This window comes from Calliopsis andreniformis, chromosome 12 (assembly GCF_051401765.1).
Source record: "Calliopsis andreniformis isolate RMS-2024a chromosome 12, iyCalAndr_principal, whole genome shotgun sequence".
NCBI classification, from domain to species: Eukaryota; Metazoa; Arthropoda; class Insecta; order Hymenoptera; family Andrenidae; genus Calliopsis; species Calliopsis andreniformis.
Genome location: NC_135073.1, coordinates 15,880,787 through 15,904,791, shown reverse-complemented (window position 1 = coordinate 15,904,791; position 24,005 = coordinate 15,880,787). Strand labels below are relative to the sequence as shown.

The window sequence follows — 24,005 nt, the reverse complement described above, 5'->3', positions numbered from 1 at the left end:
GGTAATCACGCTGGTTTTGGGCTAACGTGATTCGATACGCATTGTTTAATTCAGTGAACGACGAGAGAGACGAAATACCTTGCCCCATACGCCAGTGCTCCATTTAACAGGGCAGTCCCATACGTTGCAGTATCGTCTGTCGGCCGGTGGTGGTTGCGGGCACATGTGGTTTGGCACTGGGACCGTCTTACCTGTAGAGCCACGTGTCACTTCGTGTATGCATGTGACATCGCGCGTTTGGATACCGATCCCGCATGGACTCATGCACGGCGAGAACTCGCTGTAATTCCATCTGTGCAAAAACGTTAATCGATTAATTCTTGATGAATAGGGAAATAGATTCTCGATATCCAGATTGTTCGACAACAGGTGTCGAAAGTTTCAGGTATTGATTTAATGTTCCAAAATAGAAAAGAATTGAGAATGATAAAATTTTCGAGTTACTAATTGTTATAGATAGACCCATAGTGCTCTGGAACTGTGTCTGACTTAGGGCTTATTCTACTGCCGCTGTGCAGTAGCCTGGTCAGACGCAGCGGTGTCAGTAGAACAAGTCTTCGAGTCAGACACATTCCAAGACCTGTTATCGAATTCTCTGAACCCTACAAAAGTGACTCTCATTTCTTATTTTTTTTTATAGACATAAAAAAGTGTATAAGCTTTAAATAATTACGTTTGTGAGTAAGTTAATGACCCTATTTTTCGTCTCGTCTATAATTTTACTTATCTATGTCCATCTTCCCAATATAAATTAAGTTTAAATAACATCCATTACCTAGGAGGACAGGGATGATCGTTGCAGACTCTTATCCTCGCTTCCGGTTTGCTCTCCGCAGCACACAGCAGAGGCATCACAGTTTTCCCAGTATCATCCCGCACGCAATTTATTATCAGATCCTGTACACCTGAAACATCAGAGCGACATCGATATCGATGGTTTGATCATTGCCAATGGAACGTTTCTGTTTGCGGCAACTTCAATCTATCAGTTCGACGCAATTCAATCCTCCATCTCGTCGCCGAGTACTGTTAATTGTACAATCGCTTTGCATTATCCCAGATAATTAAGCGCTCTGTGCAAGGAGGCGAGCCTAGATTTCGTTGAGTTAATCCTTCCTGATCTGTTCGTCGATAATTCCCTAACTTACGTTTGCGGTTAATTATAGTCGGTTGAATGCAGTGCACAGAATAGCAAGCCGTATTCAAAATAGAGAATATTATCAAACTAGGAATTCTTCTCTAATTACACTCACAGCATCCCTCAAACTCGATACTTCATTCTTAAAATATACTACAAATACTATCGTTCTGCTTAAAAAAAATTTCACAAAATAATCCATTAAAATCTCTCCATTCTCTAAAGACACAAATCTATCCACATCTACGCAGTGTCCCTCCACACCCTCTTTTTCATTTACCTAGGCACAACACACAGATTCTCACGCACACTACATAAGAAGCAGAATAACGGAAGCTCGTTCTACTCAAAAGTAAAGTTTGAACAGCACTGCTCTCGACGCTATTCTCCACACGCGTTCAGGTACCATTACTGTAGAACAACACACAAAATCCCTTACCTCCCAGACAAGTAGCGCTGCAAGGTGTGTAGCCAGCCTCCTTCCACGAGTAGGTGGTCTGCACGTCTTTCCCCGCGGCGACCTTGATCCCAGTATCGTAGCCACTTCCGCTGGAACCACCTGCAGAGGACCTGTAGGTGTCTGTCAGGCTCGGTTCAGCGTATCCACTGTCGCCGACGGGGTCGATGCCATAGAGGCTGTTCTCGATCATGTTGCACGGCTCCATCACACACTTCTCCCTTTCCTCGGGCTTCGGGCCTGAGCATTGTCGGTCAGGCAGGTCGGCGATGGTGCGGCTGAACTCGAGGAATATCTTGCAGTGGACCTCGCGGTGCCTGATCCCCTCGCCGCAGGTCACGCTGCACGGCGACCATTCCTCCGCGATGAACCTGGAGGGTCGTTCGTTTGATGATTCGCGATCGAAATGCCGCACGAAACGGTCCCTGCTTTTCGGAGTCCGTTCGAGGTATCTGGGGGACTTTGCCTTCGAGTTTGTGTGGGGTTCGAGCTCTGCGAACTGTGAGCTGGGAAGACTTTATGGTTCTCTTCTGTTTTGGGCTGTCTATGCTGGGGGTTTACCGAGTGTGAAGTTGAAGATATTAGGCGGTCCCGAGTGTTCTTTAATCCCGAGGCTGTGACTAAACTGATTGTTGATCAGACTGAACTCGACACGTACACGAGTAGCTTTCGATAACGTTTTCAACGTCTCTGTGTGTTTTAACTGCGTTTATTAGCATAGGCAGAACTTAAGGAAAGATAACTGCTGTATTGCTTTGTCGCCGAAACGAACTTTTGTTAAGAAAGTTCGAAGTTTTCGTGTGAAAGAGCGGTGTTAAGCAGATGTCTACAAAAGAAAAACGACTTCTGTCGTTTAAGAAGTAGCTGATTAAAACTCGTGTAAGTTTCGTCGGACGAGCACAAAGAGAGGGCAGTTCTATGCTAGAAATTATGCATGCTAAGCCTACGGGGGTGGTTACCATGGGAATAATACAAGCCAGAGAACGGGAACAAGGGGCCAAGGGAGGCAACGTAATACGCAACGTAATCGTCGTAAGTCTATGCTAATGCTTGTTCTACGGCATTCGCGTTATGCGCTAATTAAATCACGGCTAAACCTTGTAATCTCATAAATGCATTAGGAGAGCAAGAGGCAGGACAAAGTTAGCTAAAAAAAACACACACACGTAGGGAAGAGATTAAGCCCCCTGAATTTAAGCAGCGAAGAGGATTTCAACTTGGAAAAACTGTTGCGCGTCAGCAGAAAACCTCCTGTCGCGACTCGGCAAACTATTTCCCACGAATAATAGAAATCCAGTTTCCCAGCGAGCCCGGTGAAATTAAAAAAAAAAAAGGCTGTCATATTACCGTTAAAAATTATGCTACTAATTCTGTCGGAGCATGCGACCGACGATTGAAACGGAGAAAAGAAGTCGAAGCAAAGGGAGCAAGAGACACAACTCTACTTTGAACTCGATTAAGGAAGGGGAGGTCTCTGAAGGAATGGGGAAAGGCGGTGCTCGTTCGGAGGAAAGTCATCGAGGAGACTGGACGTAAGAGAGCAAGGAACGCCGCTGAAACTCGCTTAGCCCTGATTTCGTTCTGAAACGAGAAGCGACTCGATGGCTCTGCGGTGAGTTACAAAAGCGTGCGGTGAATCTACGAAAGCGCACTGGGGATAAAAAGGGCCGTGTGACTGGGTAACAAAGAAAAACAGGGAAATCTAGGGAGTGAGGAAAGGGTAAACGTAGCTATGCTTTGCGCTGTCTTGGGGCAAGCGGCGTTAGCAGGCTCTGGTACAGAGTAAGAGGTCACAAATGGAGCAGGGAGAGCGTAAAGGACAAAGAAGAAAGAGAGAGAAGAGTGGGCGTGGGGGGTGCTAGTGAGGGAGTAATCGAAGAAGAGAAGAATAAGAAGAGAAGAAAGAGAAGAAGAAATAAAAAGGTATACAGATAGAGAAGAAGAGTTAAAGTGATAGAAGAAAGAGACACCAGTAATGGGATACCTCAGATACAACCAGCCACAGGCAAAGTAGATCGTATATCTGTCGGGACAGACCAATTGACGTCAAGAATTGAATGCTTTTAAGACGGCGAGATTTTTCTATTTAGACTTGTACGAGTTTTATATTGTAAAGAGGGGCCAGGCGAAGCTCTAAAACGTCTACGCGCGTCGGTGTGTCTGTACATGTATGTGCGTCAATTTTCAGCAGGTACTCACGTGGATTCCGAGGGTATCGGCTGGTCGATCAACTTTTCCGAAATCGGCGGCGGCGGATATGGCTGCATCAAGGGCTGCGTCATCTCCTCGGCATCTGAACGAAAGTGTTCGCAGCGTATAGTCGTGTGAATCTTGTGTTAGCGTGCTCGACGTGTTTTCGGAGTCGTGCACAAGAGAAATCGGACCATTCTATCGAACACTGTGCCCCGAGTGGCACAGGCGTTCGATGCTGGTCCACGAAAATGTAACTTATAAAACTTACATATCGGGCAGGGGACGTTTGTCTTGCACTCTTGCTCGGTGTGCGGTCGTTCGGCGAGATCGCAGTCCTTCGAAATGGCACCTACAGCGTCCCTGCACTCGATTGTCCTCGTCCTGACCCCGGTACCGCAAGTCACGGAGCACTGTCGAGCACATCCAGCAAAGTAAATTTCGTGTCGGCGACGAATGGCTTAGAAACGGGAGCGACAACATAACGAGGCAAATGACTTCATTAGTGAATACTCTTTTTTAAATTCCTCTGTATCCTAGAATGTTCTCTTGATAGTGAGGAGATATTACCTCGAGGGTGGTTAGGCTAGATGGTTCTATTGGTTAACTATTCATTAATTTTGTCTTTTTTATGAATAGAAGATGAAACGAATCAGCAAAGTAACTGAAGGGCAGAAATAATTTGTTCCAAGAGAGACAATTTCTCCTGGCAAAGAGAAAGAATAGGATGGAAGTAAATTCGAATAAAAATAGATTCTCGTAACGGGATAAGGCGAAATTGGGTTAGGATATAGTAGACATAAAAAAGGATTAAGTAAGTCGGATGGAAACACATTGGATGTAAGAAAGTTATGTGAATAAGCTAAGTGAAACTATCGTTTTGAATGATAAATAGTGAAGATTAACTAAACTAATTCCTTTCCACTTAATTAAATGACATAGAAGCTGGTGTATAACTAACACTGATCTCAGGGAATGAATTAAATTAAATATCTCACAATCAAAACATTAATTTAAGGCTAGATCTCCGCTTTATATTCCATCCCATCCCATCTTCCACCCTCTATTTCACCAAATGTGAATAGTTTCACTTGGACCGTGTACCATACAAAAGCGCAGTAAAGGGAAAAAGAGCACACGCCAAGATAATACTCAACCAGCGCGGATAAAGAACACGGAAATAGAACGCAAGGAAAAGCCCGAGCGAAGGAACAATAAACTCTCGCGACGCTGCTGTGGAATCTAATTTCGTATACTAAGTGGTATTTGCCAGCTTTCTTCCTAACAATCGAAGGATTTAAAAGATCCTTCCGAGGGGAACTTGAAACCTCGAAGATCATTATCGAAGTGAGAAGGAAGTCAAGAGGAAGTTGAAAGGCCCGAGAACAAACGCGAGAAAAAGTGCCAGCAATTTACACGCTTGCTCACAGTTATCAGACCTTCTGGATTATTTTGCAATCACGTCACGCTGTAATGGATGTGCTTTTAATTCCAGATCTATGAAAGTGAGTCTCGAAACGAACGTTTTATGACCCCAAAAGGATTGCGAACTTCCACATGGCGGTATGCTCTCTAAGTTTCGCGTTTCGTTATTCGTTGAATGCTCGAGGCTCGCGTACATGGGGCGTGACATGCAGAAATATCGAACGAACTTCCTCCGCGTGTTGTAAATCCGGAAACGAAGCGCAGTGCCTGACCTCTTCGCTTCCTGTCACGGAAGACACGAAGTAATTGCTTCCGTTGATCGCTTCTGACGTTGGAACGCTTCTTTTCAACGTTTTCGGTACGGTTTCGTCAGGACTCACGAAACGCGATGAAACGGAGACGGATAAGGCCAAGAGCCGTTGATTAAAGTTCATCTGTGAAATTACGAGTCAAAAGGGAAGTAAATTTCAACGCGGAAATGTACTCGGTGATTCCTTTCTAAGTGAATTGATTAACTCGGAAACATAGAATTCTAGAGAGTTTTCCCTAGCATCATCTTCATTTGTGACATCAGATTCTTTTAGTACTATAGGTACTTAATATATGAAGAAATAGAAATTCCTATAAAACAGACACCCCAAACTAGAATTAATTATTGAAGCTAAAAGTCACAGACTAAGAAAAAAAATCTGCCTTCATTTTTCTTCACGGTTCAATGACAGAAGATCACCTTACCCCATCGGTCATCTTAAAAAACCGCCAATGAAAATTCTCGAAGAAGAAAATTACAAAGCAAAGGTAAATGAAAGTCTGATTAGGTATTTTATTCGCAGGTCCCATTCTGCCGGAATTGATTAGGTCTGTAGAAAAGGCGATTGAAATTCCCTCGGCGACACAGTGACTTCCGGTATTGCTCGATGTTTTATCCGTACCGATCAGATTCGCTTTTATGTCGGTCCGGATCACAGTCGAATCTCAAGTGGCGGGCACCATTTTCAGCGTGCCATTTCATAGGAGAAACGGAACGTCTTGTCCCAGACGGTACGTACAGCCTCAAACTTCTCTTCAGCCAGAATAAAGTCCGCTCGATCGGGAAAGTAAGAAGCAAGGGGTGGCGGCCTGAGCGGTTTAGAGGCGCGAGAGCGAGAAGGACGATGAACAAAAAGCCCGGATGCTGGAGCTATCGTTCAAGACGTCGAAGGTGGAAAGGTGACACGAACGGAGAAGCGGAAACCCGCTCGACTTAGGCACTCTGCCCTCTCTTTTATCCCCCCTCGATCGGTGTTTGCGTCTATCCCCGTTCCGCCTCGATTCTTCTCACCTCGATTCCCTCTTTACTCTCTCGTCCTCTTTGTTCTTTTCTTCTTCTCTACCGCCTTTTAACTTCCTCGCGTTTGACCCATTTCATCCTCCACCACTTTTATTTCCATTCCTTTCCGATATAATTATTTACCTCGTCGAACAGTTTTCCATTTTCGTCCTCCACCATTTTTTGCGTCCCGCTTTGCTCCATTTTGTTTTTGCTTCATCCACTTGAACCTCCCTCGACGCTGTCCCCTCCTGTTTTCCAACTGCCATGCTCTCAATGTTTCTCCTTCCAGCGTGTCCTTGCTCGTTCGTCGCCAGCCTCTGAACGTTTCGCTTCTCCTTGCTAGCTCGAGGTCTGATATCGTCGAGGGTGCTTTAAGGAGCCCTGTGCTTTCAGTTCAATATTTGCATGGCTGCTAGCCTCACAAAGGAGAGAAATCTATCAATTCCTGTCTTCCGTGGGGTGGTTTTCCCTCTATCTCTCCCTCTACCCCGTAGCCTCGGATGAAATCATTACCGTGCTGACGGGCATAAGAGGGCCGCCTTTATGTATCGCTAGCAAAAGGATAGCGACGCCAGCTCCTGGCAAGGCTGCACGGTTTCTCTTTCGTCAAGAGAAGGCAGGGGGTGGCCATTGTGTATCGATCAAGCATGAGATGAGCCGTAAATCACACCGAGCACACTTTTGCTTACACGTGACTCGGGATATTTTCGTGCCGCCATCCAGGCCACGTTGTTTACCGCCTTTGTTATCGCTGCCTGATAAGAACAAGCTGCCGCATCATCGAAGAGTCTCGGTCGTCAACCTGTCTTGTGCAACTTTTGCAAATTCTAAGATCACGTTTTGTAGTGGCTGCAGAAGAACTTTTTACCCTTCTCTGTACAGCGACCCATAAACTTCTTATTAAGGACAAGGAAGCAATATTAGCGAGAACTCGATACTGACGCAAGGTCTGATCGAAGGAAAGATGCACTTGAAGTTATAAAGGATCTCTCCTTTCTCTCTCCTGCTTGTTACCATTTCGCAGAATCCTCCGTCGCGTTCGGAGCGTCATCGAGAGAGAAGAGCCGAGCACGATGGCCGTTCCAGCGCGGTGAAATTAAGGTAACTTCCCCTGTAACTCGGCGCGCGAGGCCGTTTCGTTTATATTCAGAGACAAACTGGAAACGCTAAGAAAGTTCCGGGGACAATAAAATTTTACAACATCGTATCTCAGCGGGCGAGAGCGGTGGCGAGAAGACAAGAGGGAACGGGACAGGTGTTCCGAATGCAACGAGCAACAGAGAAAAGCGAGTCGCGGTCCCCGGTTGCCTGCCGCTGATGCAACCTCGAGCGACACGAATAAGGCTTGCAATAAGAGGTGCAAAGAGACGCAACAATAAGAGACAAGTTGTACACAAGAACGTTCCTCGCACCTCTCGCGTTCCACTCGAGGACCGAGGCGAACTTTCCAACTGTTACGCGCCAAGTGGGAAAAATCAACGGAGAACCGGAGGATGGAGGCTCCCCGTGGAATCCAGCCTGTTATGCTTTATTCATGAGCCTGCTAAATGCACTACCGCGCATCCCTCCGATACGTATTTATTACTGTCGCTCGTCGATACGTAAAAAGCGCCACGATGTCTCGCGATTCGTGCGGACTCATAATGCGGATGGTAACGGACGAATCGCCGTGTCGTTCTCGCTATGGAATACTTTAAGATACTTCAGAGAGAAGAGGATGGGGAGGAAACAGTCGGTGAAATATTTCCATCCATAAATTGAATGTTAAGTTTTGTTTTCGTTCACTTACTCCTTGAGAAATTACACGATTGACATGTCTGTCTCTCACTGTCTGGTTCTACTGACGGCTGTTGGAATCACTGCTCGTTTAATACCGACGATTTTTAGTTGGGAAAGAGAGTGTTTATTTTGCAAATTTAGTTGTAGAAACATTTTTTCACCACCCCTTATCAACCGTGATAGATATGGGAGTTTACTAGGTTGTCGTGTCTGTCTCTCACTGTCAGGTTCTACTGGAGGCTGTTTGAAACGCTGCTCATTTAATGTCGATGCTTGTCAACTGTGGAAGAGAGTATATACACATATTTTCTAACTTTCTAGGAGTAGAAACTTTCCTCTTTCACTCTTTATCAACCATGATAAGTATGGGAGATTGCTAGGTTACCTTGTCCGTCTCTCACTGTCAAGTTCTACTGGAGGCTGTTTGAAATGCTGCTCGTTCAGTGTCGGTTCTTTTCAACTAGGTTAGAGAGTATATACATACATTTCCTAACTTTCTAATAATAGAAACTTTCCTCTTCCACACTTTATCAATCGTGATAAACATAAAGTCTACTCACTGATTTTCCCAACAAGCCCCAGAAGATGTTTCCGTTTTTTGGGGTCTTCCGAGCAGAGTGCCCCTTAAATTTCCATAAACGCATGAAATCGGATGTCCTCGAAACCGAATGTCTGGAACGCTTCCAGCAGATATCGCGCTTTTCAGAACACAATTGTCCGACCCGGCAAGAAACGGCACGGGAGGAGCCGAGGGAGAGTCGGTCATCGAGCACCGTGCCAAAACGAGCCCCGAGCATCGATGGGCGCCACTGTGTCGTTCAAACATTTCGCAACGCGTGTCGTGTAAACACGAATTCTGCAGAAACGTCGCCGTCGGTGAAACGTGGCCTAGCTGCATGTGCAAGCTGCAGCGGACGCACTCGGGGACATGGCTCTTAATGTCGTCTCTCAAATCGATTTGCTCTCTGCGTGTATGTGTCTTACCTTCGGCACGCTTGCTCCGCGATGCACTCGTACGTCCACCAGCGTGATCGACCACGATGAATTTGTCGAGGCATTTTCTACGAGAACGCACTCTCCTGGTCCTCCATCCCGCACCTTTTCCTCTCCGCGCCTTTCCTCCTCTTTCCTTTCTCTCTCCAGCCTCTTATCGCACTTGTATTTTTTCCCCGCCGCCCATTTGTCTTCTACTCGTCGTCGAACCTCCTTGAAGCTGCCTCTCCCTGGCGATTCTGCGTCTCCTTCCGCATGCATTCCTCTCTAGGTTCCAATCGTGGCGTTCAAATGCATCGTTTATGAATTGATGCGGGTGAAACTCGCTGTTTGAGCACGGCAGAGAGAATGCGAGACAAGGGTGCCGCATAAAGCAGCAGACTCAATGGTAATGCTTCCTGTTGCACGAACACTGGGAAATCAATCTCATTGGTTATTTATGATGTGGGAGTACATTTTCTTCGAGCTTTATGGGACCTTTTCAAGATCGTTAAGAGCTATACTCGAGATACGTGTTGTTAATGCTTCTTCCACCGTTTCTTCTTCCCCTCTTGTTATTGTTATTCATGCTCTCCTCCCCATCGTTTTCCCATTCAACGCAGCAGTCGAGAGCCACCCAGTTTTTCGTCCTTACGTCAAGGGGCTCGTAAGAAGGCGCAGCTATCTTTTTCCCAAGGAAAGCGTCGAAGAAGCTTGAGTGGAAAGGGGTTCAAGGAACCTGAAAAAGAAGGGGTAGAAGGGGATGGCAGAGGGTTATTTGACGACTAAATTGTCCTGTTTGATGTCGGTGGTTGTTGCGGCCTGGAACGCCTTCAAAGAGCGCTGACAGCGATTCGGAGACGGGGAAAAGAGAAATTTCGCGTAGAACACTTGAAGAAGATGCGAAGCAAGTGTAATCACGTCGCGCATTTATCGCTGCCAGCTTAGATGTTTCGAATTGCGCCTCGTGAAGGAGAACGTATAGCTGCCTCCGTCTGCCAGATACTTTTACGCGGCCAAACATGTCGTCTTTCCTGCAGATTATGGCGGAGGAGCAGTTATGCCTGGTCGAATTTCGCCGTTTCGAGAAATCCGATTTCAGCGAATTTCTGAAGGCCTTTGGGTCTCTAGGGTTCTCGTAACGCTTTGGAAACGTGTTAATATCACGAGAGGAGCCAAAATGCGTAGAAAAATTGAGAGCTTTCTGAGGAAACATGAAAAACACGGAATTACATGTACCAAGGAAGCTGTCTCTGAGAAAACTTCTTTCTCTTTCCCAGAATCGTCGCATATCAATTTTGTTATGATTGCAGCGGTGTTTCAATGCACCGAGAAGTTTTTACCTTGCCCTAGTCCACGGTTCGATAATTTTTCTGTACAACAGCGGAAGTTCTTAGAATTACTTGATTCTTAAAGTTTCCCCCGACCCAAGTGGCGAACTTCTCTGAACGTACAGGTGTTCTCGTCGACCCTTTCAATAAGTCAATTCAGATTCTCCTCAACGTCGATATCCTTATTCTTCCGTGATATCACAATATTGTGAGTAGGAGGAGTGGCAGAAAACATTGAAACAAAAGCTTCTGTACTTGGGCTCGATGTTAACCCTGCGTTGAACGCGATAACAAAACATCCAGCTCGCGCAAAGCAAATTGTAGAACGAGTTTCATTTCCCTTTGCAACATTCACCTCGACCTGTTTACCGTTCCCAGAGGAAATCGGATTTCCCGATACGAATAGACAGATATAACCGAATAGAAGGAAATATTACACGTTCGTTCGTCCGACCTCCTACACCCGTTAATGTCCTTTTAAGAGACAAAAGGTCCGTCTAACTCGCGTAACGTTGTTAACCTCGCCTAGGAGTTATTCCCTTCGTGCCCCACGCTAACTCTCTGACCTGCTCGCTGGCGTACAAAAATGATCAATTCTCCAACGCCCAACGAAGCTTCAGCACAAATATATTTTTCTATTTTAGAGCTAAAGACTATTTCATAGAAAAAATTCATGCAATTTTCCCGAAAAGATTCTGCCTTTTTTAAATCTAAAATCTGTGTTTAAAGGACTTTAATTTTTCTTGAAAATGTCACATTTAATTGTGTTAATTTTCTAGTTGTTAACTCTATGACCAGTGTTCTAGTTCTTACTTGAATCTTCAGATCTATAAGGGTGAGAAACAAGTTCGCGATTCTCCCGATGTAGTCAGGGTGCTAACCGAAGGTCTCATTTAAAACGATAATAAATACTATCCCGTCAAGATGCGCTAGACGATAAATACTCGTTCCACCCCCTCGAAGCGGTGGCATCTCGAAAAGCCCTAAATTCCTGCGTCAGGCGAATGACTCTCGCTTGTCTGTACAAGTAACTCTCCCCGTCCTCGTTTTGCATGTACCGTGGGGACGGTGTGCGAGGCTTCTCGCACTCCCGCTACCTGAGATTGCCTTCTACTCACCTCGCTCCATTTATTGGTCTCCCACATGGGGCAGGAGATGGTGTTGCAGGTCTCCTGGGTACGTGGCTTGTGCGTGCCGCTGCACTTGTGGTCGGGCAGCTGAAACCACCGGGATTTAAGCTTCTTACATTGAAGATTCATCGTGTTGGTAGAGCGTTACACCGTGTTTATCGAGCGGCTGTTTTGTGTACTACACTACAGACCTTGCTGTTTATTCTTTAACATGTGGGAGTAGGTTCAAAGGTCTCCAAATTACAGGGACTTTTATATCTCAGTCCCTTTTAAAAATCCGTTTGCCCAGTGCAAGTAGACAAAATCAGCTCTTATTTTTTTACATTCACCTTCAAAAATACGCCCACATTTTAAAAAATATTCCCTAACAATATGCTACAATTTTAGTTGACGAAATTCGCTAAATTTTGCTCCACCTCGAAACCTTTCATAGAACCCCCCAAAACTCGACACTCTACTGAAACCGTATATTACCCCACACCCCAATAATCGCATTGCGAAACACTATTACACGTATTACACCTCGTATTAGCATCCCAAGGGTCATCTAACCGTTTTCGAGGGATCAAGGTAGCCAGACTCAGGGGAAGATGTAAATCCTCGTGATGCACGGTACACGTCCAACCAAATATTTCCAAGCGATGTGGGTGTGTGTGCACGTGGCTATAGGCGCTCGTCGAGTCTCGGATGAGAGGATTTTACGGTGGTTGACAGAGAACCGCGAGCGGCCCTTCGAGTTTAAACGAACCGAACTGGGTTAGGGCTGGCGAGGCTTTTGCGGGTCTGTCGTAACCGCCGGATGGATGGATGGATGGATGGATGGATGGACGTGTATCTGCACGATGATTCCCAGAGACGTCGTAGAGCCTCAAAGACGAAGGGAAATTATTAACCTATTTACGGTCGCGAGCAAGTGGGCAGATTCGTCGGGATTTATATTAGTCTGTCAGGGATTATGAACCGTAAAAGTTCGATACTTCCATCAACGTGGGATTCCTGCAATAAAACGAAGGGGGAGAGAGAATTTCGATCACATTATCGTTATCGTGGGACGAGATCGCACTCGGACGACGTTCGTAACTGTAAATCTCGCAGACGTGACGAATAAAAACACGATCGAAACGTTCGAAAAACTGAATCGAATCTTCGCGGGATATAATAAAATGGATAATTCACGGCGAAGATTTTCCTTCCTCCCCTCTCGCGGGTAACGCTCGCGGGTAACGCTCGCGGGTAACGCTCGTGGCTCGAGTGTGTTTCGCGAAAGGGAATGGGGTCGGAGTCGGGCCGAAATCCCGGAATTTAATATAAAGGGATTTCGCGTATTTAAATTATCTCCGTTCCGCCCTTTATTTACCTTTGTAGTCTCATTGCCGTTCTCCTCCGTGCAGAAAATCGCTCTGGTCCTGGATCCACCTCCACAGCTAGCGCTGCACATACTCCATTCCCCTGCTACCCATCTGGAAAGGTAAAAAGAATCGATTCAGAAAGCGCCCCGTCGAGAGCGTTTTCGTTTGGTGGCAGGGAGCCATCGTCTTACGTAATATTCCGCGTATACAGGATGCTCTTTTATCGTTGGTCTGGGGAGAAAGTTCGTAGGAACATGTAATTTACTTCATCTTCTTCTCCAGTGGTAAATCCCGAAACAAAGTGGACGCTACCAACAGGGGAATACCCTGCACATGTACTGTTCATAAATTTGGGACGACTGGGTAGGTTTAATTGAAATCGTTACGAAAAACCTGTTTGTGCAACAGTGCATTCTGTAACAAATTTTCTCCGAGATATCTAAAAAATCTTCGCAATATTCCCCAGATAATTACATTTAAGGAAAACTCTGCGGAGACTCCTTGCTTCGGGCGGTACAAAATTTTCAGTGGAAATGAAATTTCAGGCAGTGATTTGAAACCTAGGGTACCCTACGTAGTGGTTACAGGCTCTTCGCCCGCAAAGTCGCGTGGCTCGATAAAAAGTTATTAACTTAACGTTGCCGTGGGAGGGGGTAGCTCTGAGAGGGCGGTAGGAACGTTTAAAATTCATGTATGCTCTCGGTAATCCCAATATTTGCATGCCTTTTCATGGAAAAATGAATATTTTCATCGACTCGGATAAAAGGAGGAACAGACAGGAAGCACGTCGACGATCGTCGGACGGTGCCGATTTTTAATATTCCTCAGTCTTTCCGCCTTGGAAATCCGTATTACATCTGTTTTCATAGTGGGATGGTTTTGAAAACCGTTCTGGTTCGCGGGTTAAAATGGCACGGCTTGCTTTACGTCGAGACGCTTCAGTCACCTTTGACGCCGCAACTGGATCTGTTGACCAATGAAAAAGCGCGTATACAAATTCGAGAGCATCGATCAAAGGTCGAAGTTTGCAACGCGAAACTAATTGCTACCGCCTCTTACGATTAACAAAGGCTTTTTACTCGCTGGAGATTTCATTCGGATCGTACAATATTTGCAAACGAGATTCTAAATTGAAAAGTGGAGGTCCTGAGTTCAGCCGAATGTTTTAACGTCATGACGATCGTTATACACGGCTGTTGATGGTGTCTGATGAGGAACAGAATTTATCTACTTTTCCTCCTACATGAATTTTGTTCTGAATATTGTTCGCAATTTGCAGTCGATATCGTTTTCTCCGCTCTAACTCGATAAGGCGAAAATAGCGGGCAATTAAAAGGGTTTCTCGATCACAGTATTAATTATCGATATTACCTTTATCAGTTTCCTTTAAACATGTCCCACTTGGAAAGCAGAGTAATTATCACTTACAAGCAAACACTTTTAACCGAAGAGTACCTCTTGAAATCTTCAAAGCGTATCGCATCGATTAGTCACGATCGTTCGAGTACACCAGAAACCGTTTACAAAGAGTTTAAAAAAGCATTTTCCAAAAGCAAGAGAAACGACCAAGTGGAAAGGGAAAGGAATCCTTGAAACAATCGAAGTAACGTTAATAGGCGTAGAGTTTCTCAATTTCCGGTACATCGCGCGTTCGCCAGACAAAAGTGTTCCCTGAATCGACAGACTAGTCCATCGACCGTGTCGTCACTGCTGCTTCGCAACTTTCGCGGTGTTCTGCCTCGCATAACACGTGTACGAGTGACTCGATACGTCCAGTCTACCGATTATGTCCCTCGACGTCGGACACGGGGTAAAAGCCCTCAATGTCGAAGCAGGAAAAGCAGATGTACAATACTATCATGCCCAGATACGTTTACGTCTACTTTTTGTAATCTTTCCACTGGATCATTTTTCAGTTATCTTTTTGGAATCATAATTGGAAGAAATCAGTGGCCCCTCTATAAAAACTGTAAGAATTGTTAATATACAATTACCCACAAGATCTCAAGTATGTGATTAATTAACAGGTTCGTTGGATAGGTATTTTAATGGAACATCCTCAGGAATTCCATGTGCGAATCGTTATTACGATCCTGCGAAGCAAGGTATAGTAGCTTTCCCGTGATAGTACAAGATAAATTGCAGGATTAATTGCCAGTTCTGTTGGACAGTCCAGGGCAAGTGGAATGAGCCGTGCAGAGCTTAGGAAAAGACATAGTGCGAGTGAAATAATTACCTACATTGAGTAGCAACATCCCAATTCGAGTAGCTTTGACTTAGATATAATTGTCAATGTACAGAAGAAATTCAGGTCTACCGAAACAAGTATCGGTCTATTTAGTAATTAGATAAGGATACAATTTTGGCAATGCAGTAAGAAGAATTATATACGGACATGTAATCATTTCCTTTTCTCCAGTGGCCCATCGTGTCATCTACCTTGGGTACACGCGGTTTACATGAATCGATCTCGCTCGGAAGATTAACCATCAAATCAGCCCGTTGGGCTTATAATAGAATTTAATTGGGGGAGTGTATCCCCTACGCGACATGGAATAATAGCTGCTGAAGTATTTAGCGGGTTAATACACAGTTGCGGGTAGGCTGGCGGTTTAGGAATCCCGTTCTCCTCCTGGGGGACGAGCTGAAGCGCCGACCACTTGCCTGGCCTCCGCTGAACCAAATTAAACTAAATTCTCGGCCAGGGCAATTAGCGCCAATTTACTGTTGACGAGGCCCACTTCAACGGTGATTTATTAACAGGCCTGTCCGTTAACGTTGCAATCGTCTTCCTGCGACGTCTAGATTTTTAAGTGAGAACCGCCGATCGATCGTTCGATTCTTCGCATTGTAACTATTTATAATTAACGAAGAACAGATGTTAAATTATTCATCGTCCAATTACGACGGTGGACTTGTGGCCAGATTTTTCTTATAATTCTTCAATTGGCTTTTAAACCATCAGAATTTTTAATAAAGAAGATAAAAGAGCTGGGAGCTGACAAGGAGTAACAAGAGAGAAAATTGAGAATAATTTGTCTTATATAAGAGAGCGCGAAGGCTCTTTTAATTGTTAATATGAATCACATGACAAGTTATAGATGGGTAAATCGAAAGCAATATGTTCTCTATAATTAGTTATCAAGAATTAAGTATCTAAGGATCACTCTAGACTCAACTGTTTCATCCCTTGTGTACCAACTCGCAACTCCCTAAACCAATTAATTACTTGAACTAGTATTCTCGTTTTAAGGGAAGCCTTGTTTTCGGCGAGCATCCTCACAAGGTCTAACCGAGTGAAGAGGAAAATGCGAATCGGTCGCGTGACTCGCCCCCTGTGGCAAGTTGAACGAGAGTTCGAGTAACCCGAGCCACTCGAGATTCTGCTTGGCGCGTCGCTAACCGTACGAGTTCCTAGGCTACGTGTCGTCGTAGCGAGGCGAAGTTTTCACTGCATAGAGTGAACGTATAATAACGTTAAACAATGGCTATGGGAAAACAAAACACTTATGTTCCACAGAATTATCATAAATTATCGAGAAGATTTATAAGCAACCAAATCGATAGGAACGTTCAACCTTCAATAATTCTAAATGTCGTGACAGAATATTGGGCGCGGTTACTGATGTGAACAGGTGCATCATCGACACAGAAATGGAATTTATTTTCCACTTTTCTGCAGGTGCTTGAATGCGCCGGGAGCCACGAACGCGAATTGGTAATGAAGAATTTCTACTTCCAGAAGTGAAAAAGTTTATTCCTCGTTTGCTTTATCGTCGATAGTTTTCTGAGTTTAAATATGAGTAGATGGAAAATCATAGAAAATCCTAATTTACCTGATTCCTCTATAAATTTGAAAAGTTCTACGATAGCCTTAAAACCAATCTGCTTTGAAGATCTCGAATGAAATTTCATTGACCTTTATCACTGATACGAAAACACCCTAACTTGTCATATGTCCCATTAAACCTGCATAATATCGATTCTCCAATTTTTTTCTTTCAATATTTATTCACCACGATATCAGCCGCTCATGTTTCCAAAGATACGAGCAGGAAATAAATTGGTGCGAATTCCGCAATGATAAACGAAACGGAACACGCATCGGGGCAGATCGTCGACGTACCTTTCATGGACATCGAACCATAATCTCGATCACAAAGGAACACACACGACTCTATGTTCGTTTCAACAACGTGGCGCGTTTTCATCGCGGTCGTATATCCGGTAAGAATGGTTCGTGGTAAGCTTTTTGCCCGAACTTCGTCGCCGACGTAGCGTCTGCACTGGTGAACGATTCTCATCGGGAGGCGAGCTTTAAAGCGTCGCTTTTTACCCACCCTCGACACCCCCTGCCCTTATCCGGACAAAGAACAGGCCGTATCGTTCCGAGAACTAAGATTGTTTCTTCGAAAAAATATCCTCGGGACGTTTTCTCTCTCTCTGTTATTCGCCCCGATCGCGCCGTTTTATCGGGGGTAGTTACCCCCTATCGTCAGCGTTACAGATCAAGGAGACGCGTTTTTGCTCGCGTCTCGTGGAGCTGTTAAGCAAATTGCCAATCGAAGAACAAGAGCAATCGATCGAGGGAAATGAAATTTTTACTGCTTTATGAAGATTCGCTGGATTTTAAGATGGAATAAAATATGCAGTTATTATTTTTAGTAGAGCCGATCTTCGTCAAGGATTCCAGTAGTAGAAAAGTAGAGTGTCATTTACTGAGACCCTCTGAGTCTGTTCCTATGATTTCACTATTTTTCAGAATACTCAAGTCTCCTTTGCCTATAAATTCGCTTGAATTTTCCTATCGCGGGTGTAACAAGAAACAAAAGCTGTAACGTGGGCGCTGGAAATAAGCTGCCCTGGCTTGTGTGAGTCGTAATTTTGACCAGTACGATACAAGCGTCATCGAGTGGAGCAGAAGTCGCTGCACGACTGCGAATTCACGTTCCAGGGAGCGTAAAAGTCGAGGAATTCCGTTAAATAACTTTTTCAGGGGCACCAGGAGATCGAGCGATACTTCAACCGACCGACCCTTTTCTGCGGCCAGTACTTTATGGCGCAGCACATCGTTCGGCGGAGTTTTCTCGCAGCGATTGTGATCGCAAAGTAAAAAGAAGAAGAAGAAGAAGAAGCAACATTTACGTCGCCCGTAATCCATCCACGCTGGAAAGACAGTCATCGCTAGACGAATTGTTTGTCTGGAAATCATGTTACCCTTCTTTCACCCACTCCTTGAGCTTCCTGTATTTTTTTAGAGACACGTGAATTCTTGTTGTAATAAAAATGCGAGAGTAAACTAGTAGAGGAAGAAAAAGTGTTATGACTCGTGTTTCACTGCGTGCCTTATCTAGGATTTAATGAAAAAGGATGAAGATCCCGTTTTTAGAATCTAGAATTTGAGACTTCGTCAATTGATAGTATGGTATATGTTTACAATACTGTGAATTTTGGTCTTGATTTAGTGTTAGACTCTGATTACGCGATTCCCTGTAATTGTGTGTACCGTACTGCACAGAGGCTTCGACACATATTGCATACAATCTAGGACAATACAACAGCCGCGCAGGAGAGAGGTAAATACGAATCAGGAAAATCCTTCCAAGAGTTTTCCTTGACAAACAAGCGACAAACAACACGAAGGAATCTATAAAAAGAACTGGTGCAGAAACGCTGGGGCTTAGTCAAATTTCAGGCCTCTGTATGTCAAGAAGAAACCTATTTCGTGGTATGCTTCAAGAAGAATTATTTTCAACGTTTCGTTCTGAATCATTCTGCAAACTTCCCGAGAAGCCAAAGATACTATTTATATTCTCGAAAAACAGAGAGTAATACTTTCCTCCAAATGAATTCTTTGGGACCCCAAAGCAGAGTGGATCCAAAGACACTTTCTATCTACATCAGATGAGGCCTCAGTCTAACATTAGAAGACACTAATTATCCCCCAAAATATATAAAAATTCCACCCCCTTATTTACGTTTAAAAAATAAACCATAAAAAATAAGCTGCACTATTGCGCGATCAATGCTCCCTCCACGTTCTCAGTGGTTCCAGCTTAGACAAACTTTCCGTGTCCAAGCCCGACTCGTTTCGATATTCAGCGAGCGATCCTCCGACGGTCAGAGTGTTCGCAATCGGTGCTTTCCACAGGCGAAGAGGAGAGGATGGCGTGTCTCTCTGTGGAAAAGGACCGAGGCTTGTTTTTCCAGGTCTCTTTCAGAAAGAGGCCCGCCGGGCTTTTGCTCTTTCCCTCTCCCCGACGTTCTCCCCCGGACTAATGGCCGTTCAGTCCGCTTGAAAGCCCATCGTTCCCCGAGCCGTGCATTGCCAGAGTCTACACGGAACAGCCACGGTGGTGTATCCATTTCTGCGCGGTTCCGCGTATACACACGCGTGGCCACGGCGCACGTACACGAGGACGGTGTACTGGTTGCGCCTTGTCCGACAATAATCGAGACTGGTCGCTTTGTCCGCGGTGGAGGCTGCGCATGCGAGGATATTGGTCGGAGGAAGATTGGTCGGCGTTAATCCCGAAAGTGGGAATTCGGATACTGAACGAAAACACTGGCAATAGTATCGCTTCCAATCAAATGCCCGTGGATTGTACCGCGACATGCTTGAGGTGGGATTGATTGCCAATGAAGGAAGATGAAGTTTCCTTTGAGTGGAGTCAGCGTGGTTTAGGCTGCGGTTGCAGTGGATGTATTCCCTGATCAACTGGTTCTGACGAATTTGTCCGAACTATTTATCGTTTGAGCGAGACGAGTTCATAGTCAGAACATCAGTTCGTCAGAAAACGCATTCACTGTAAGCGCAGCTTTAATTGACTTAAATGAGAATAAATTCCTGGATGCTTATCGATGAAAGGAATATCTGGAGATGGTAGTATCAAGTAATATTTTTCATGATCTATGAGTTCTCTCTGGTTTTTACCTGGGCCATTTTAAGTCCCCATGATGGCGGACGAAGAATTGATGTGGGTTATCAGAGATGAAACTTGGACTCCTTGGTCAACGACTTTAGACCATCGAATAAAAGAGAAAGGATCTTCGATGAGGTTGACTTTTTCAACTACGATTCTCATTGCACGTAGATCTTCGACGTCATCAGAAATAAGATATCAATCCCTCTTTCGACGAGCTCAGAGAACCGAGTAGAAATACGAGGATCGATGTAGGTCTGTGACGGCGTTGAACTTTCTACCGCGATACGCGGCAAAAAGCCGTGAACAATCTGTCAAACGACACACCCTTTGTACGCGCACTATTTGAGCCCATATACCCGCTTGATGTCAGTACGGAAATCTGTATCACTAACGTGGACAATTTAACGCCCTTTGACGTGTGGATAGTAGGCACGCGGACCCTATGAAATTCTACTCTTCTCTAAGTACTCACTTTGCAGAGCAGGGATGCGTGTTGCACGACATCCGGGTCTTCTCTGGCCTACTGTCCGGGTCGCAGTAGCTGTCGTCCACTACGGTGTCATCTGGGTTCTTGCAAACGGCCACTGCTAGCTTGAAGCCTGGAGAAGAAAGGAAATGTTCACTTTGTGATAACAATCGAGGGGTTCTTTGTGGCTCTGTCGACGTTTCTTTAAACTTTTTACTCGATTCATGATGGCTCACTTTTCGTTATTTCCAGAGTTAGGTGTTTTACTTTCAGTGAAAATGTACCGAGTGTTTGAAAAGTATGGCCATAAACTCAATTACCTAGTTGAACCTTCAAGGAAAATAAAAACTGACGTAAATTAGTTCTTTTTCTCTTTACTAATTTACTACAGCGTTTCAATTTTAACAGCAATTAACTTTCTTACTCTTCGCCGATAGATCCGCCAAAAGAAGGTTCTTTAATAAAAAACTGAATAGCTTAAGGGTTATTAATTTACAGACCCACGTTCACTGAAACTTTCCTACACCTTCTACAACTTCTACCGCTTCTTACCACCGTTTTACCAATACAACGTCGCTACTTGAATAGTCAGTCCTGTTGCTTACAAATCCCTTTACCCGACTTTATACCCACTTCTCAAACACCCTGCCGTTTAATCATCTTGTCAGTCTTCCGGCTTTCTGGACCTCTGTTCGCAAAATAACCGAGGGCAGAAAGAGAAGTCCCGTGGCGTTTGGTCGCGGGGAGCAAAGTAATCTCGGCCCGAGAACGCAACAGCCCCGATAGGTGGAAACCGCCTAAGTAGTCGTTATTAATTTGAGCAAAGGCTGGGGGTGGGAGTTCAACGATTCGCGCCGCTCAAAGTTCATTAGAATTCATTGCTCCCAGCGCCGATGTAAATGGACCAAGACTTCCTCTTTCTCTCTCCCTCGCGCAGGGAACTAAACGCCCTTCGAGCAAATGAACTTGGTAACCACCACTAACCTCCGCCGCACGATTTCGAGCAGGCAGATATCGATTCCAAACTCCACGAGTACCGCGATTGGCAGCTCGATCCGTTTCCACCGCACACGCCGCACGCGTCCGTGTTCTTGTTGCTGCCGACTCGTAAGTCGCAGCCCACCTTCTGAAACAGAAATTCAGCCCCGTGGTTCGATTAATAAAACGCCACCCCTCTCCCCTGCCGCCTTTCGGGCGGCCTGCACGCCGTACGCCAGCCATTAGTCACGGCCGCTAGAGAATTAGCAAAGAAAAATTGACCTATAGAAATGCCCCTCGGCCGCGATTTTTATTGTCCCCGTCGAATTCTTCGACGTCGTTTGGAATCGTTACTCCTTTGGGGAGGGCTGACAGTAGCAAGAGAAAGGGGAGAAAAATTATTCCCTCTCTTAAGCTATTATTACTATTTTTCTAGGGGATGGAACTGTAGGGACAGGGCTGAAATTGAGCTCCACGTTAAATGTGATTTTTTAAGAAAACTATAAAAAAATAGAAAATAATTGTTTTCTTAGGTATTCACAGAAATTTATTTCAGCACTTATATGAATAAATGAGGCTCCTCAAAGTCTGAAATCCAGGGACTATAGTCCTCCTCTCCATAGCCCTCTCCACCCTTTAGTCCAGATCTATATAGAGACGAAAAATCGTATCACAGTATTTAAGCAGAGGCAAGGATCACCGGGAGGAGACCAGTCGTGTCAAGGTAATATTTGCCCGAGTGAGTCCGACTGCTAAAGGGTCAGAGCGTGAAAGATTAATCGACAGACGGAGAAAAGGGGAAAAAAGTGAGGCACTCGACACGTCATTGGCGCAGAATCTGAATGCAGCTTCAGCTCGACAGCGTTCTGTACAAATTCAGGAGCTTCTTCGACGCGGAAGGAAAAGGCGAAGGGAGAGGCTGACGTCGATTCGTGACCTGGCTTGGACGGCAAACTGATTTGTCATTCAGGTTGCATGGAGGTTTGCTCCGAGGTCGGGGAGTACATTATTCATCCCTTATCCGGGCGAGAAGAGTGAACCAAACCAGTGGCAAAGGTGCCAGCCGGAAGCGAGACGAGGAACGACACGAATGGAACCAGGGTGGGAGAGGGGTTAAAAAGAGGAAACACGAGCCTAACGAGATCCCTGGAACTCGATCGACGGTCGTGGGAGGATAATCCAAGATTTCGTGGAGTGATGTCAATTTGAATAAATCTGTAGCATCTGTCACGGCTGCAAAATCACTTTGCAAATGTACCATATTAATAAGAAAGAACCACCCTCTATCTCGATGCTAAATTTTGCGATCTGTTATGAATTTACGTTTCCTAGACTCGCTAGTTCGATCTCGATATTGTGGCAACTGACAATTCTTAGAACAGATATTTCTGTTCTAAGCAGACAGCGCGCAGCATACGTACAAACGTCCGCGAATTTCGAGACGCTGATATTCGATTTCCTTAGCCGAGAATTTTGTGAAAAATTCTGTCAATCTCCTGTCTCGCTTGGGTAAAAAGCGCCTCTAGATCGAGAACACGTACGCTCCTCGCCAGCATTTAGAAACTACGTTTGCACATCGGCGAGAATTCTTCGACAGTTGGAAACGCGCCGTTCGCGGAATTTACGCGAGGTAACTTTGGTGAATCATGCTTCCCGATGCGAATAAAAAGGAGGAGAGACTACGGAGAAGAGACAGGCGGATAAAGAAGGAACACGGAGGCAAGAGGGGAGGATCAGAAAAAAAGATATAAAAGGGACTCAAAGTCGGAGTTTACTCAGCCGTGCGAGCTACGATTTAAAGGAGTCACTGAACGGCATAATAATTCTCGCGGTGAAAAAAGCTTCGAGAGCTGCGTGGAGAAACCCAATAGAGAGCGCGATACCGAAAGGACAAATCGAGATTTAATTTTACACGAGGTCGAACCCACGACTTTTCGTCCCCATATGCACTGCTGCACACGCGCATCCTGCTGTTTTACCTGCGTGGGAGGGGCTGCACTTCGCAGCGTACCATTGGGAGTTCGAATGGAGTTCGAATGGAGTTCGAATGGAATTCGAATGGAGCTCAAATCTGGAATACACGATACACGCATCCAAACAACCAGTCGCTGTGCTTGCCTTCGCTTTTTCCACGACTTGCCTCTTTAACTTTGTTTACGGAAAAAAGGGAGGTTCACGAGCGATTATTTTCAAGCGTTGCTAACGAAGGACTAGACTGGCAAACCATGCAATAATTTTTATGCGATTCTCGTTTTAAAAAATAAACTTAAAAATTAGCTTTCCCAATGTTGTATAGTATTTCTGACAAGCAAATTTTTTCCCTATATAATTATCGTTCTGTTATTAGAATCTATCGCTTGAAGATCCTCAGATATCGTCCCAGACAATGCAACCTGTCTATCAAGTGTTCGCAGACGGCCCAAGCGCAGTTGAGGCGAGTGAAATCAGAGAATCAAACTCTCTATCTCTCGAAAACTCATTTTGAACGTTTAAAAAATTCATAGCGGGATTCCCTGGTCGGAGGGTTCGGACGAGTTCGAGCGGATTTTTAG

The 24,005-nt window shown here is 45.0% G+C and overlaps 1 protein-coding gene across 2 annotated transcripts in view; it reads right to left on the bottom strand.

The window, feature by feature from the left end:
* The window catches only part of Nolo (ADAMTS-like no long nerve cord), a 186,870-nt gene that overhangs the window by 3,731 nt on the left and 159,134 nt on the right, over positions 1 to 24,005 (bottom strand). For both annotated transcript variants that reach the window (XM_076389053.1, XM_076389052.1), the window contains exons 6-14: positions 21,460 to 21,601; positions 20,482 to 20,608; positions 13,092 to 13,194; positions 11,723 to 11,821; positions 4,057 to 4,198; positions 3,795 to 3,888; positions 1,578 to 1,966; positions 776 to 905; positions 79 to 292 (exon numbers count right to left, since the gene is read on the bottom strand). In XM_076389053.1, the coding sequence (XP_076245168.1) occupies positions 79 to 292; positions 776 to 905; positions 1,578 to 1,966; positions 3,795 to 3,888; positions 4,057 to 4,198; positions 11,723 to 11,821; positions 13,092 to 13,194; positions 20,482 to 20,608; positions 21,460 to 21,601 (1,440 nt within the window). The remainder of the gene's footprint in view (positions 1 to 78; positions 293 to 775; positions 906 to 1,577; positions 1,967 to 3,794; positions 3,889 to 4,056; positions 4,199 to 11,722; positions 11,822 to 13,091; positions 13,195 to 20,481; positions 20,609 to 21,459; positions 21,602 to 24,005) is intronic.